Source organism: Leptodactylus fuscus, chromosome 2, assembly GCF_031893055.1.
Source record: "Leptodactylus fuscus isolate aLepFus1 chromosome 2, aLepFus1.hap2, whole genome shotgun sequence".
Lineage (NCBI taxonomy): Eukaryota > Metazoa > Chordata > Amphibia > Anura > Leptodactylidae > Leptodactylus > Leptodactylus fuscus.
In genome coordinates, this window is record NC_134266.1 from 285,698,868 (window position 1) to 285,713,175 (window position 14,308).

General features: G+C 44.6%; 1 protein-coding gene and 1 pseudogene across 1 annotated transcript; both read left to right on the top strand.

Moving 5' to 3' along the window:
- Positions 1-746: 746 nt before the first annotated feature.
- On the top strand, positions 747-9,763 carry LOC142194246 (olfactory receptor 52Z1P-like; annotated as a pseudogene).
- A 3,008-nt stretch (positions 9,764-12,771) lies between these two features.
- Positions 12,772-13,692, top strand: LOC142194247 (olfactory receptor 52Z1P-like). Its single transcript, XM_075263263.1, has one exon. It carries the CDS (start codon positions 12,787-12,789, stop codon positions 13,690-13,692), a length of 906 nt encoding a protein of 301 aa, XP_075119364.1. The 5' UTR covers positions 12,772-12,786.
- The last annotated feature ends 616 nt before the right edge of the window (positions 13,693-14,308 follow it).

The window sequence follows — 14,308 nt, forward strand, 5'->3', positions numbered from 1 at the left end:
CTGCCAGCATCACATTTGGTGGGTATCTTACTCTACTCTGACACTCTATTAGTTGCCGATTCTCTTACATTCTTCTCGTAGTTCAGATTCTATCCAGATTTCAGCCTGCGATAACCTCTGACTTCTCCACAGTGTAGACCTCAGTGGTGGCCCATTCTTCTAAGGTTGAAGAAGATTCTTCTCAATGTTCTCAGTTGTCCTTGGTGATAGGACTTCCTCAGTTACAGGTGAGCCAAGATATTACATGGGCACAGTTCGTTAATATTCATTCACGCTGGTTCTGTGGCTGTTTTTTGAAGTTTCCTTCTTGGGTCCTCTATGGTGGAAGGAATTTATTCAGACTGGCGATCCTTACATCCGTACGCTTAGAAATTCTTGTGCCTGTTAGTGCCCCTGATAACAATTCTACACCAGTAATGGACTGGCCATAGATTTCTGGCATCGGTTATAGTTAGTCTATCAGATCAGGGAGCTCCTAGATTTTCACTGTCTATAATAATGTCCAGCCTTGTGGAGCTGAGATGGCCGGACTGAAGCTTATTCTTGGCCTCTTTCTTTTCGATATCTCAGATAGTAAATTGGCGCCTATTGTTATTTCTCTGCCTGTCTTATTCCACCCATCATATCTTAATGTTCCTTATGTTTCCTCCCTTGGAAGTATCTTATTATATTATGTTAATGTTTCAGGAGACACTCAGCATATTCTTCCATTACAGGACACCAGAAGGATAACGTTCCATGTATAAATGTCAAACACCAGCATCTTCCACCCGGACTACTTCCTCCTGAAGGGAATCCCTGGTCTCGAGAGCTCTCATCTCCTGCTCTCCATCCCATTCTGTATCATGTATCTTATGTCACTACTTGGAAACTCCATCTTGATCTTTGTCATTGGCACAAACGAGACCCTTCACGAGCCCATGTACCTGTTCCTGATGATGTTGGCCTCCTGTGACGTCCTCCTGAGCTCCACCACTGTGCCCAAGACTCTGCATCTTCTGGTTTGACTCTCATGCAATCTCCTTTAATGGTTGTCTTATCCAAACATTTGCCATACATTTCAACTTTGGGATGGAGTCCGCCATTTTGGCCAGCATGGCCTATGATCGATACTGCGCCATTTGCCACCCTTTAATGTATACAACCACCCTCACTGGATCCTTCATAAGGAAGATAGCCATAGGTGCCCTCTTTAGAAATTTTTGTGTGGTACTTCCATTTGTCTTTTTACTGAATAGATTACCGTATGAAGGTAACATTGTGATCGAGCACACGTATTGTGAGCACATGTCCATGGCCAGACTGGCTACTGCCGACATACTGGTCAATGTGATATATGGGCTTATCATAGCCAGTTTTATTTCTGGTGTAGATCTGATCCTCATAGTCATATCCTATGTGGTCATTATCAGGGCAGTTCTAAGACTGAAGTCCTCAGAAGCTCGTCTCAAGGCCTTCAACACATGTGTGTCTCATATCTGCGTCATCATCCTCTTCTACTCTCCGGCCTTCTTCTCATTCATTGCCCATAGAGTCGGCCATAAATATGTTCCATTAAAGATCCACATTCTGGTGGCCAATCTCTATGTCCTATTCCCACCAATGATGAACCCGATCATCTACGGGGTAAAGACAAGAGAGATTAGAAGCAGGGTGATTCAGATGTTCTGCAGAGAATTTTTTGCAGATTGGAAGTAATGGAGAATTATTGTTTTCAAATTTTTCCTAGCATTCTTCCACGGTGAATGTATTTTTATTAATATTGGGATCAGCCTTTGAAATACTAGAAATTTGGAAATTCTTGGATTTTTTTTTTTTGTATTTATCTCTAGTTTAAATGAGTAGTCAACATTTTAAATCACTGTAGGCTAGAAAGGGTAGAAGAATAGGAGTAAACTCACCTTCGAATGTCCCGCAGTTCCAGTAGTCCCATTCATACCATTCCCAGTCCATACTGGTCCAGAAGAGATGATGTCCTGTTTATCCCACACCAAATAGTGGTTACATGTGCATGAATGACAGGTCAGTGCTGAAGAAAGTGACTGGTTGCATTGGTCACGTAACGTGACATCACCACTACTGGAACGGCAGGGGAGGGAGCAACGCTGCTATAATGGTGCAACATTCTAAAGTGAGGAATTTTGTTTTTGTACTTAAATTTATGTCTTTCATTGTCTATAGTGAAGTTATCAAAAATGTCAGACAAACCTTTAAGGGCATTTTTATGGTATTGTAGACCAGTGAGATATTAAGATCTACAAAGATTAATAAAATTGAAGTGAAAAAAATAATTAAGGCTGAGGCCCCACATTGTGGAAATGCAGCTTTACTTGTTGCAGATTTTGCTGAATTTTTTTTAGCTAAAGCTGGGAGTAGGGTTGAGCGATCGGGATCGGAAAAGATCAGATCCTGATCGGCGATAGAGTAAATTTCACGATCGTGATCGGGTTTCAATCCCGCCTAAGAAAGATCAGGAATGGAATTCCGATACTGATCGCTCAACTTACCTGCAGAGAAGCACTGCCGCTCCCCGTTCTTCTTGCTCCTCTTCTTTCTCTTTCACATGCCTTCAGAGAGCCGTGCGCGTCCCCGCCTCCCAGGCTAGTGTTAGAGATGCTGGGAGTAAGCGGGGCTTGTGGATCAGGAGAGTGTGGGCGGGTACTGGGAGGGGAGACATCAGTGATGCACTCATGACTCCCCGCCCACATTCTCCTAAGTCACAACAAGCCCCGCCTACTCACAGCATCTCTAACACTAGCCTGGGAGGCAGGCACTCTGAAGGCATGTGAAGGAGAGAGAAGAGGAGTGAGAAGAATGGGGAGCGGCAGCGGATCTGTGCAGGTAAGTGGACACCAGGGAGGACTAAGTAGCCGGCGGATTTTTTTAATCACTACACAGCGTGGAGTCCAAAAATTGAAAGCTTCAATTGCTGTGTATTGAATAGGGTCGTTTTTAAAATCCAATCTTTGATCATTAAAAAAAAATCCCATTGATTTGCATTAGGATCGGAATTGGGATCGGGATCGGGTTTGAATGGAAAATGATTTGAAATCGGATTTTAAAAACAACCCTGAAAACTCAAGATCGCCTCAACCCTAGCCAGGAGTGGACTGAGCAGAAGTATAAGAAGTTTCCTTTATATTTCTCATTCTTTTTGTTGCCATTTTTGTCTTTAAAGGGGCTCTATCAGCAAAATCATGCTGCTAGAGCCCCACATATGCGTGAATAGCCTTTAAAAAGGCTATTCAGGCACTGTAAAAGTTAAAATAAACTACCCCCCCGTTTTAAAATAATAACTTAAAAAAGAATGTTCTCTACTTACGGAATGTGCACCCTGGGCGGGCATTCCGGATGTGTCTTCATCTTCTTCCCCGCCTCTTCTTCCTCTGACGTCTTCGGGTCCCGTCCTCCTCCGGCGCTTGCTGGCGGACACTGAAGAAAAAAAAATAGCCCGGGCGCATGCGCAGTAGCCGTAGTAGAAGCCGCGTGCTACTGCCCATGCGCCCGGGTTATTTTTTTTTTATCAGCGTCCGCGAGCAAGCGCCGGAGGAGGACGGGACCCGAAGACGTCAGAGGAAGAAGAGGCGGGGAAGAAGATGAAGACACATCCGGAATGCCCGCCCAGGGTGCACATTCCGTAAGTAGAGAACATTCTTTTTTAAGTTATTATTTTAAAACGGGGGGGTAGTTTAATTTAACTTTTACGGTGCCTGAATAGCCTTTTTAAAGGCTATTCACGCATATGTGGGGCTCTAGCAGCATGATTTTGCTGATAGAGCCCCTTTAACTCAAAAACCGCACCGAAATCTGCAACAAAACAAAAAGCGATTCCGCAAAATAGGGCCTTAGCCTAAAGGCTTGTCCAGCTGTAGACGAATGGATCTGATATTTTTTTCTTTTTTAATATCCCTGATGCTTGTCTATGAGTTGTATCTGATATTGATTCAAATATAGATCAACTGCAATACCAGGAACAGCCACAAGTGTTTTTGAAAAAAAAAACCAGATGATTTTATAATCTGAGAAAACCTCCGTGTAAAGATATATATGTAAAATATAAATGTAAAAAAATGCACAGCAATATAGAAAAAGATCCCAACTGTTATTCTGATTCCATATGGTCCTATTTATCAGAGAGAGATATACAGAGTTGTTGTCTCTATAGCCCAGGAGCCCCCTATGGCCCCACCTCTTCCTCTGTCCTGTATCTGGCTACAAGACAACCAGCTGCAGCAGGAGCTTCCCTAGCTGGGCTCTGTATTTATTAGGTCTGATTGTTAAGCCCCACCCCCTGCTATTCAATGGCGGCCAGCCTTGCTGTGATAGAATTTAGTTATGATACCCAAACTATAGATGTCACCTTATTGTCTATCTCACTTTCTCTCATTGTCTATAAACTTTCAATTCTTAAGCACCCTTCTGGGGTAAAACTTAATATACTATCTAGGAAGACAATAAACCCAGGATTCTGCAGCATGTGTGATGTCTTCTAAATGATCTTCCACCAATTTCTTTATTTCACAGTAAGCCCCCCCCTCCCCCCTTTATAATTCAGAATTTTCATGTAATGGGAATGATGCCTTTAGGATGTCGCTTCCAATCAGAATTACCATAACGTACGGTGAGAACGTGTGAAAGCAAGAAACAGAGAGCAAGAGCCTCAGTCCAAGGACATCTGGAAATCATTATACATTTATCAGAATTGACCAATAGAAGTAAGATTATGTGTAACCGATATGATTCTACCAGATACACTACTCCCACATAGTGACGGTGATCAGGTCATCTCTGGCCAAGGTTTATTTCTTGGTCTAGTCTTCTTTTTACTCCCTTCTTTAATATCCAAGCTGTAAATTCTTATAGTTTATTATAAAATAAATGTGATGCGTATTATCTCTATATAAATAAAGCTTTCACCTCCATCAAACTTGTCCATGCTTTCTTGTGTGTCAACAATAAGCGACAATGGCTTGCATAAGTATTTACCCCCTTTATTAAGGTGTCTAAATCCTTGGAGAGGCTTGGTTCCCATATGTCACGTATTTAGTATCATGGAGGTGACTGTTGTGCAGTCCGGGTGTTTCCACTAGTTGTAGTATAACTACACCTGGATATGGAAGCTCCTCATAGAGATGAAACAACGTCCTGGTAATGCAGTTTTTCTTGCGGTGCAGTTACTCTGCACTGTGTCCTGGGGAACATGGGAAGGTAAAGGGTAAAATGAATGCAAGGAAAATCTGCGGCAGTCTGCAAGAGATCTGCGTCTGAGAAGGTTTATACTGTAGGCCATGAAGGTTTTGCACCGACAATCCTTTGCGTATATTGCCACGCATGGTGCAACTGTCCAGGCTACTATAGGGGTAAGTGTTTGATGAATCAATTGTGCCTTATATACCTGAAGAGATGTTTCGATCTGCTCCGGGATTGTATTGTGACACTTTTACAGGGTAGTGTTGATGTGACTTTGTTTACCTGCTCATTTTTATTAATAGCCTTGAATGATGCAATATAGGGGGTGTTGGGGTTCATTGGGTTCTCTGTTTTACCATAGCCCTCTGTATATTTGGGGTACACACGTGTTTTAGTTTTAGTTTTTTAAATAAAAGTGTAATTTTTGGGTCTTTATGAGTTTAGTCTTTAGATAAACCTCCCACCTCCCTCTTTCCTTCTTCCAGAAATATTATTGCACTTCTTCCTTTTCTAGAACTCATCAGGTTTGTCCACCTGAGGCCACACGGCCACAGCATCTTCGCCATCAGATTACAGTGGACCCGGCTATGCTCTTGTTCTCCTCCACAGCATAGTAGTGAGCAGGTCAAAGTGTCCCATGTCGGAGCACTACGAGCCCCATAACTGGTTCACCAGCCATAGACTACACTACTACCTCTGCAATTTTTGTTCAATCAAAGATTTTAGTAGAATTTGGTCACAAATTCTAAAGAATTTCTTTCTGTTTCATCAAAATATCTGTTAACGATTGAGGTGACCAAGGCTGGATTGATGTAGAAGAAAGAAACCCCCGTTCTGCGTCATCTACCACCACCAGAAAGAGTGCAGGTGACAGCTAGTTGTAGTAGGAGCTGCCATAGTTGGTTGTGGCTGCAGTTGGCAATGTCATAAAATTTTACAGTAAACAGATGAGATTGTGGAGTACAGGGCTCTATTATCATCTGGCAGTGACACTGTGACTTTAAGCCGGTGTTCAGCAGTTTCAGCACGTGTCTCATCCTATTATAGCAGCAACACCACTCCATGGCTGCTTGTGCCTACCTGACACTGACTGACCCCTTCTTTCTCTCAAATCTATCCCTATAAATTTACTGTAAAGCTACCTGTCCGTCAGGGGTAAACCATGGGTTTCTGCTGCCTGAGGCGGACGTAAAAAAGTCACCCCCAATGGAGGAGGGGGTGGGGCGGAGGGGGCGGGGCGGAGCATAGGGGTGGGGCGGAGCGAGCGTCTTTAGCAGGCAGAGAGCAGGCACGGAGAGGACCTGCTCTCTGCCTGAGCATGAGGGGCGGCCTCTGGAGCAGCGCTGCTCCAGCGGCCTCCCCAATCCACCGCTCAGTGGCGGTGACCATAAGCCAGTCCAGGACAGTTTGTCCTGGACTGGCTTAGGTCAGCAAAAATGCCGCCCTCCCCGGGGCCCTGGCATAGCGCCGCCTGAAGTGGTCGCTTCAGGTCGCCTCATGGGAGGTGCGGTGCTGCTGTCCGTTCTGTACTTCTATCGATGAAATGCACTGATACTACCGCCATGACAGCATATCTGTGTTCTCTGCCTTAGGTCCTCTACCCTATCTACATGCCCACAACATGGCAGTGTATCCTGTCTTGGATGTGTAATGTCCCAGTACTGCTCGTCCCATTCCCTTTAATAGTCCTTGCAGACCGAGATGGTATGGACATCTGCATATGTAGTAAAGAGGTATCTCCCCATTCCTTCCTATATAATATATATATATATATATATATATATACAGTCACCGGCCACTTTATTAGGTAGACCTGTCCAACTGCTCGTTAACACTTAATTTCTAATCAGCCAATCACATGGCGGCAACTCAGTGCATTTCGGCATGTAGACATGGTCAAGACAATCTCCTGCAGTTCAAACCGAGCATCAGTATGGGGAAGAAAGGTGATTTGAGTGCCTTTGAACGTGGCATGGTTGTTGGTGCCAGAAGGGCTGGTCTGAGTATTTCAGAAACTGCTGATCTACTGGGATTTTCACGCACAACCATCTCTAGGGTTTACAGAGAATGGTCCGAAAAAGAAAAAACATCCAGTGAGCGGCAGTTCTGTGGGCGGAAATGCGTTGTTGATGCCAGAGGTCAGAGGAGAATGGCCAGACAGGTTCGAGCTGATAGAAAGGCAACAGTGACTCAAATAGCCACCCGTTACAACCAAGGTAGCCAGAAGAGCATCTCTGAACGCCGCACAGTACGTCGAACTTTGAGGCAGATGGGCTACAGCAGCAGAAGACCACACCGGGTGCCAATCCTTTCAGCTAAGGACAGGAAACTGAGGCTACAATTTGCACAAGCTCATCGAAATTGGACAATTGAAGATTGGAAAAACGTTGCCTGGTCTGATGAGTCTCGATTTCTGCTGCGACATTCGGATGGTAGGGTCAGAATTTGGCGTCAACAACATGAAAGCATGGATCCATCCTACCTTGTATCAACGGTTCAGGCTGGCGGTGGTGGTGTCATGGTGTGGGGAATATTTTCTTGGCACTCTTTGGGCCCCTTGGTACCAATTGAGCATCGTTGCAACGCCAAAGCCTACCTGAGTATTGTTGCTGACCATGTCCATCCCTTTATGACCACAATGTACCCAACATCTGATGGCTACTTTCAGCAGGATAATGCAATGCCATGTCATAAAGCTGGAATCATCTCAGACTGGTTTCTTGAACATGACAATGAGTTCACTGTACTCCAATGGCCTCCACAGTCACCAGATCTCAATCCAATAGAGGAGCATCTTTGGGATGTGGTGGAACGGGAGATTCGCATCATGGATGTGCAGCCGACAAATCTGCGACTGCAACTGTGTGATGCCATCATGTCAATATGGACCAAAATCTCTGAGGAATGCTTCCAGCACCTCGTTGAATCTATGCCACGAAGAATTGAGGCAGTTCTGAAGGCAAAATGGGGTCCAACCCGTTACTAGCATGGTGCACCTAATAAAGTGGCCGGTGAGTGTATATATATTTCACCACAGCCAGCCAGGTTATCATTATCAGGTACCACGTGGGGGCGGGTAGTCGGGGTCATCAAAAAGACTTTGTGCACATTTGGGATGAAGGGTCATTCTACAAGCCAGTCACATCGGACATACTACCCGTGACATCAGTCCTGGCCCTCCTGAGTGTTGCAGATGTTTTATAGTGACCTGACATCTATAGATCCTCTGGATTGTCTGAGGGATACCTGTAAGACATTATGGGGAAGTCACCCAGCCCATGGCCATGTAGTTCTTCTATTTGTAAAATAGTGGCCATGATTTTTAGTGATTCCTCCAAAGCAAATCCTACAAGTTTCAGAGATTCTGAGATTTTTCTAAAATTCAGACAACATTGTTGTAAGAATATCATGAATTGTATAAGATTGTCCATGTTGGGATAGTATAGACCCTATCAGATTACCAGTGACTGATCACATTGAGGGTTAATATTTTGCACATCTCTTATTATTTCCTCTCTGGCTCCCTGGTGGATATTCTGCTCCTGAAGGTTCTTCATACTCAGGATATAAATGAGACGTCTCGCCCTCAGGTATCTAAGCTCTCGCCTCCTCCTCCAGGTCACTCCGCTCTGTGCCGGTGAGTATCTGCCCTGTTGGACACTGCCGGGGATCTCATTAATCAATTCCACTTTGTTCATTATCACAAAATAAAATTCAGATTAGAAATGAAACCTAAAGAACCAAAAACAACCAAACTGGGGACAAAGTCATAATGTGAGCGGACAGCGAGTAGGAGGACATATTTACTGTAGGGGTTTCATTCATCAGGCCTTATTCACACACACTGATCCTCCATGACGCTTCGTCACTTAACCCCTTGTTCCCGTCCTCTGTGCTATGAACAGCTCCCATAATGCATTTCACTAGTAATTGTGTTTTACCGATTTCTACAACTTGCCCTTTATTAAGGTAATTTGTTACTTTTTATGCCAATCTTATATTATAAAGAGACGGCTACAAAATATCATGTGTTGTGCCGCATCTGTAACTGATGAGAGTCGCCCTCAAGAGGTTTGTTCTGTTTTCCATGTATTTGTTATATAGTAAACTGATCTATCTTAGGATCGGACATTCTCCATCGCTTCTTTGTAGCCACATTGATGATATCTGACCATTAGTAAAGGGGTTCATTACTTTAATATTGATGACCTATCCCTGAATGTATCTGGTGGTCCTAGGTCCAGGTCTAGAGAGGGAAGTCTTTGTAGTGTAGGGTCCCATCTGAAAACGTTGCCTCCTATTTGGCAGATGGGCTCTCACAATCTGATCAAAGTGTGGACTAAGAACCTCATCTATAGAGGAGACTTAGCAGTGATATTCTTGTTCGTCAGCAGACTCGGGTGTGAATGTTATAATTACATCTCCTTAGGATAAGTCATTATCAGATCGGCAGGAGCCGGACTCTCCGCACTGCCGGCAAACAGGTCCGGAACTAGCACATACCCATATGTTTTGTAGAAGACATGCTAGATTCTCAGTCCCAATCAAGTTTGACATTGGTGATCTACTCTAAGGATTACCTCTGCTCTGAGTATTGGGTGAGGGTCCCTGAGAATTGCTGAAAAAATGCTACTAATAATATGAAGACCAAATGTTTCTGAGCTTCCATCCACAGAGACGTCAATCAGTACAGGATATGACTAAGGGTGAGGCAGTTAGAACCAAACCAGACCCAAAATATTCCATAAAGTTTCGGGTTTAGCATAATTCATCCAAACTTATTGGGGTCCTCTTGAGACCCCAGAGTATGATAAGTGGAGGTCCCGGGGGGTATACTAACCTTACGTCCCTTCTCCTGGTCATCCTCATGGGATCTGCCAATACTCCAGCATCCTCCTCCAACCTCTGGCAGATGTCACATGCTTTGACCTGACATCATGACCCCATTGAGGCCCAATCACACCATAGCTGTGACTTTGGGGTGCATGATGTCAGCCAGAGTCCAGAAGAGGACACCATGTGTTGGACACCGTAAGGGTGACCAGGAAAGTTACAGTAAATATCCCTGTTTTGTTGCCCCTCCACTTATTATACTCAGAGATCTGAAGGATCTATTGAGGAAAAACTGGTCTAGATAAGGTTTCCTCAAGCAGTCGTCTTTTGGGAGGTTTCATTGTAGTTGTTGTAACTTTGGTGGGTTCTTCACTTTGTTCTTAAACATATCTTGTGGATTTCCCGAAATCTTTTCCCAGTTCAGATTCTATCCAGATTTCCTCTTGTGATTCCCTCCAACTTCTCCACAGATCTCAATGGTGGTCCAGTCTTCTAGCACTGAAGAAGTCTGCGCTTTGAACTTGAATGTTCTCCATGTCCTTAGTTATAGGATCTCCCAGTAAGAGGTGAGCCCAGATATTCTCATTGTTGATACTCTTGATATTTATATGGAGATAAGTAAATTGGATTGTAAATGACGAGATTTGAAATTCTCACAAACTTCTAAAGAAACCGAAACATCTTGAACAAATTGAGGAAAATGGACATCGCCACAAATAACGTAAGAAATAACAGCAGAGAATAGGAAGAATGCATGGGCTACATGACCTCGCGGACTTTTGTTATCATCCCCTGCCTCCCTATCATAGGTGGTGGGTGGAGAGGTCACAGTGATGATGTCATAGGCACACTATGAAACTGGGCAGGTCACCCTTTCAGTGTCAGAGCTCTTTTGTTAACCATTTTTAGAGCTGAGTATTTGGTGCAGTGTAGCAGGAAGTGGGTCTGGTCTTCTAGGGCCCCCTGGTCACAGTGCTGGCATAGTCTGTTCTCCCGTGGCTTGTACATCTGCCTGTATCGCCCCGTCTCTACCTCTAGGTTGTGGGCGCTCAGTCTGTACCGGCTCAGGGTCTGTCTGTGTTTGGGGTGGCGTATTCTCTCCAGGTAGGTGGCCATGGTGTAGTCCCTTTGTAGGGATTGGTACACGGTGAGTTTCTTGGGGTTATTTATTGCATTTCTCCATTCCTCGATGTACCGCTCTCTGAAACTCTCTATCACCCCCTTTATTTAAGCCTTGTTCAGGGCATGTTGGGGGTTTTGGCTTGGCAGATGGCTGACGCTCGTTTGGGGGGCATTGGGTTCGCTCAGGGCTCTGTGGCTTAGCCAGGCTTGGTGGTGGTAAGAGCCAGGGCTGCTGCCCTGTATGTGTGTCCAGAATGATAGCACCCTCTTCTGTATGGTGAGCCATAGGGGGAGTCTGCCTAGCTCTGCCCTGCAGGCCATGTTGGAGGTGTTGCGATGGACATGGAGCAGGTATTTGCAGAACTTCAGGTGGAAGTTCTCTGTTGGGCTAGAATCCCACTTTGACTGGTCTGGGTAGGTGGCTGGGCCCCAAACCTCACTGCCATAGAGAAGGATCGGGGAGATGACTGCATCAAATATCTTCAGCCAGACCCTGACCAGTGGTTTGAGGTGGTACAGTTGTCTTCTGATGGCGTAGAAGGTTCTGCAGGCTTTTGCTTTCAGGGTTTCTATTGCTGCTTTGAAGCTTTCTGATTGGCTGAGCTCCAGCCCCAGGTAGGTGTAGCTGTTGGTTTTCTCCAGTGTGGAGCCGTTCAGTGTGAATTGTGGGGTGGTGGAGGCTTTATTGTGGCCCTTCTTCTGAAATACTTTGACTTTGGTCTTCTTCTGGTTGATGGGTAAGGCCCATGTGGTGCTGAATTTTTCCAGTATTGCTAGGTTGTCTTGGAGGCCTCTATCGGTGGGGAACAGAGGCAGGAGGTTGTTAGCGTATAGCAGGAACTTCACCTTGCGATCATTCAGGGTGAGGCCTGGGGTTTTTGAGGTCTCCAGGACTGTAGCCAGTTCATTGATATAGATGTGGAAGAGCGTTGGGCTCAGGCTACAGCCCTGTCTAACCCCTCGGGCCTGCTGGAAATCTGCTGTCCTTTTCTTGTTCATCTTCACACTGCACTGGTTTCTGGTGTAGGAGCTCTGAGTCGAACACCTTCTTCACGAAGCATATATATTTTGGCGCTTGATGAGGCTGTGCAGATTGTAGATATGATCTGTGGTGCGGTGGTTTGGCATGAACCCTGCTTGGCTCTTGCTGAGGACCCCGTGTTGTGTGAGGAAGGTGAGGATTCTGTTATTGATGATGCTGTTGAACAGTTTCCCCAGCGTGCTGCTGACGCAGATCCCTCTGTAGTTACTGGGGTCGTGTTGGTCTCCATTCTATATTTTATAGATATATAGTCCTAGGAGCCCTGACAGTGTCATACACTATGTATTATAGATATATATATAGTCCTAGGAGCCCTGACAGTGTCATACACTATGTATTATAGATATATATATAGTCCTAGGAGCCCTGACAGTGTCATACACTATGTATTATAGATATATATAGTCCTAGGAGCCCTGACAGTGTCATACACTATGTATTATAGATATATATAGTCCTAGGAGCCCTGACAGTGTCATACACTATGTATTATAGAGTCCTGATATTCTCATACCTTTCCCTCATAGGATATCAGAATGATAGAACTACATGTTCGTAGGTTTAATACGAGCGTCTTCCACCCGGACTATTTCCTGCTGATGGGAATCCCTGGTCTTGAAGCATTACATCTCCTGATCTCCATCCCATTCTGTATCATGTATCTTATGTCTCTAGTTGGAAACTCCATCTTGATCTTTGTCATTGGAACAAATAAGTCCCTCCAGCAGCCCATGTACCTGTTCCTGATGATGTTGGCCTCCTGTGACATCCTCCTGAGCTCCACCACTGTGCCCAAGACTCTCTGCATCTTCTGGTTTGACTCTCATGCAATCTCCTTTAATGGTTGTCTTGCTCAAACATTTGCCATACATTTCAACTTTGGGACAGAGTCCGCCATCTTGGTGAGCATGGCCTATGATCGATACCGCGCCATTTGCCACCCTTTAACATACACATCCACGTTTACTGGGTCACTCATAAAGAAGATAGTCATTGTTGCTCTTATTAGAAGTTTTTGTATCATTAGTCCATTTGTTTATCTATTGTACAGATTACCGTATGAAGGTAACATTGTGATCGAGCACACGTATTGTGAGCACATGTCCATGGCCAGACTGGCTACTGCCGACATACTAGTCAATGTGGTGTATGGGCTTATCATAGCCAGTTCTGCTTCTGGTGTAGATCTGATCCTCATAGTCATATCCTATGTGGTCATTATCAGGGCAGTTCTAAGACTGAAGTCCTCAGAGGCTCGTCTCAAGGCCTTCAACACCTGTGTGTCTCATATCTGCGTCATCATCCTCTTCTACTCTCCGGCCTTCTTCTCATTCATTGCCCATAGAGTCGGCCATAAATATGTTCCATTAAAGATCCACATCCTGGTGGCCAATCTCTATGTCCTATTCCCACCAATGATGAACCCGATCATCTACGGGGTAAAGACCAGAGAGATCAGACGTAGAGTGGTTCATATATTTTGTAGAAGAATTTGTTGCTCATGAAAAATAATGGATTTTTTTTTCAAATTTTTGATAATGTTTTTCCATAATTATTGTGTCCGGATTAATATTGAGATCAGATGTTGAAGCTTTAGCCTATCCGGCCATTTCCTCTTCTCACATCCTCGCGTCACCACCACAATCATTGTCTCAGTGGCTGCCAATGCCTGAAAGGTATATCAGGTCTAAGGACACAACAATGGAAGGGAGGTCACCAAGTCTTCAGGAATGGAAACAGGAGCAACTCTGAGAATACGGCTCACTGGAGAGCAAAGAACGAGCTGACTCTGGTCATGTATACGACGCTCCAAAGCCCCACTGACTTAGATGTATATATGTATAACAATGTGTCCTCAGTGTGTGAGCTTGTATACATTCACATTTCTCTACTAAACATATCTGTGTTTATAATAAGAGATGGAAACTTTAAGAAATCTTGTATTTGGGCAGGAGTAATGTCGGGATTTCTCATTAAACTCATGTAAACACAGGGAGAACAAACTGTATGCATCCGTGCAGATGGTCAAACCTAGCGCTGCTAGGCTAACCTGCTACCCACTGAGCCACCAACAGTACTAACCAGTGAGCCACCAACAACACTGAGCACTGAGCCCCAACA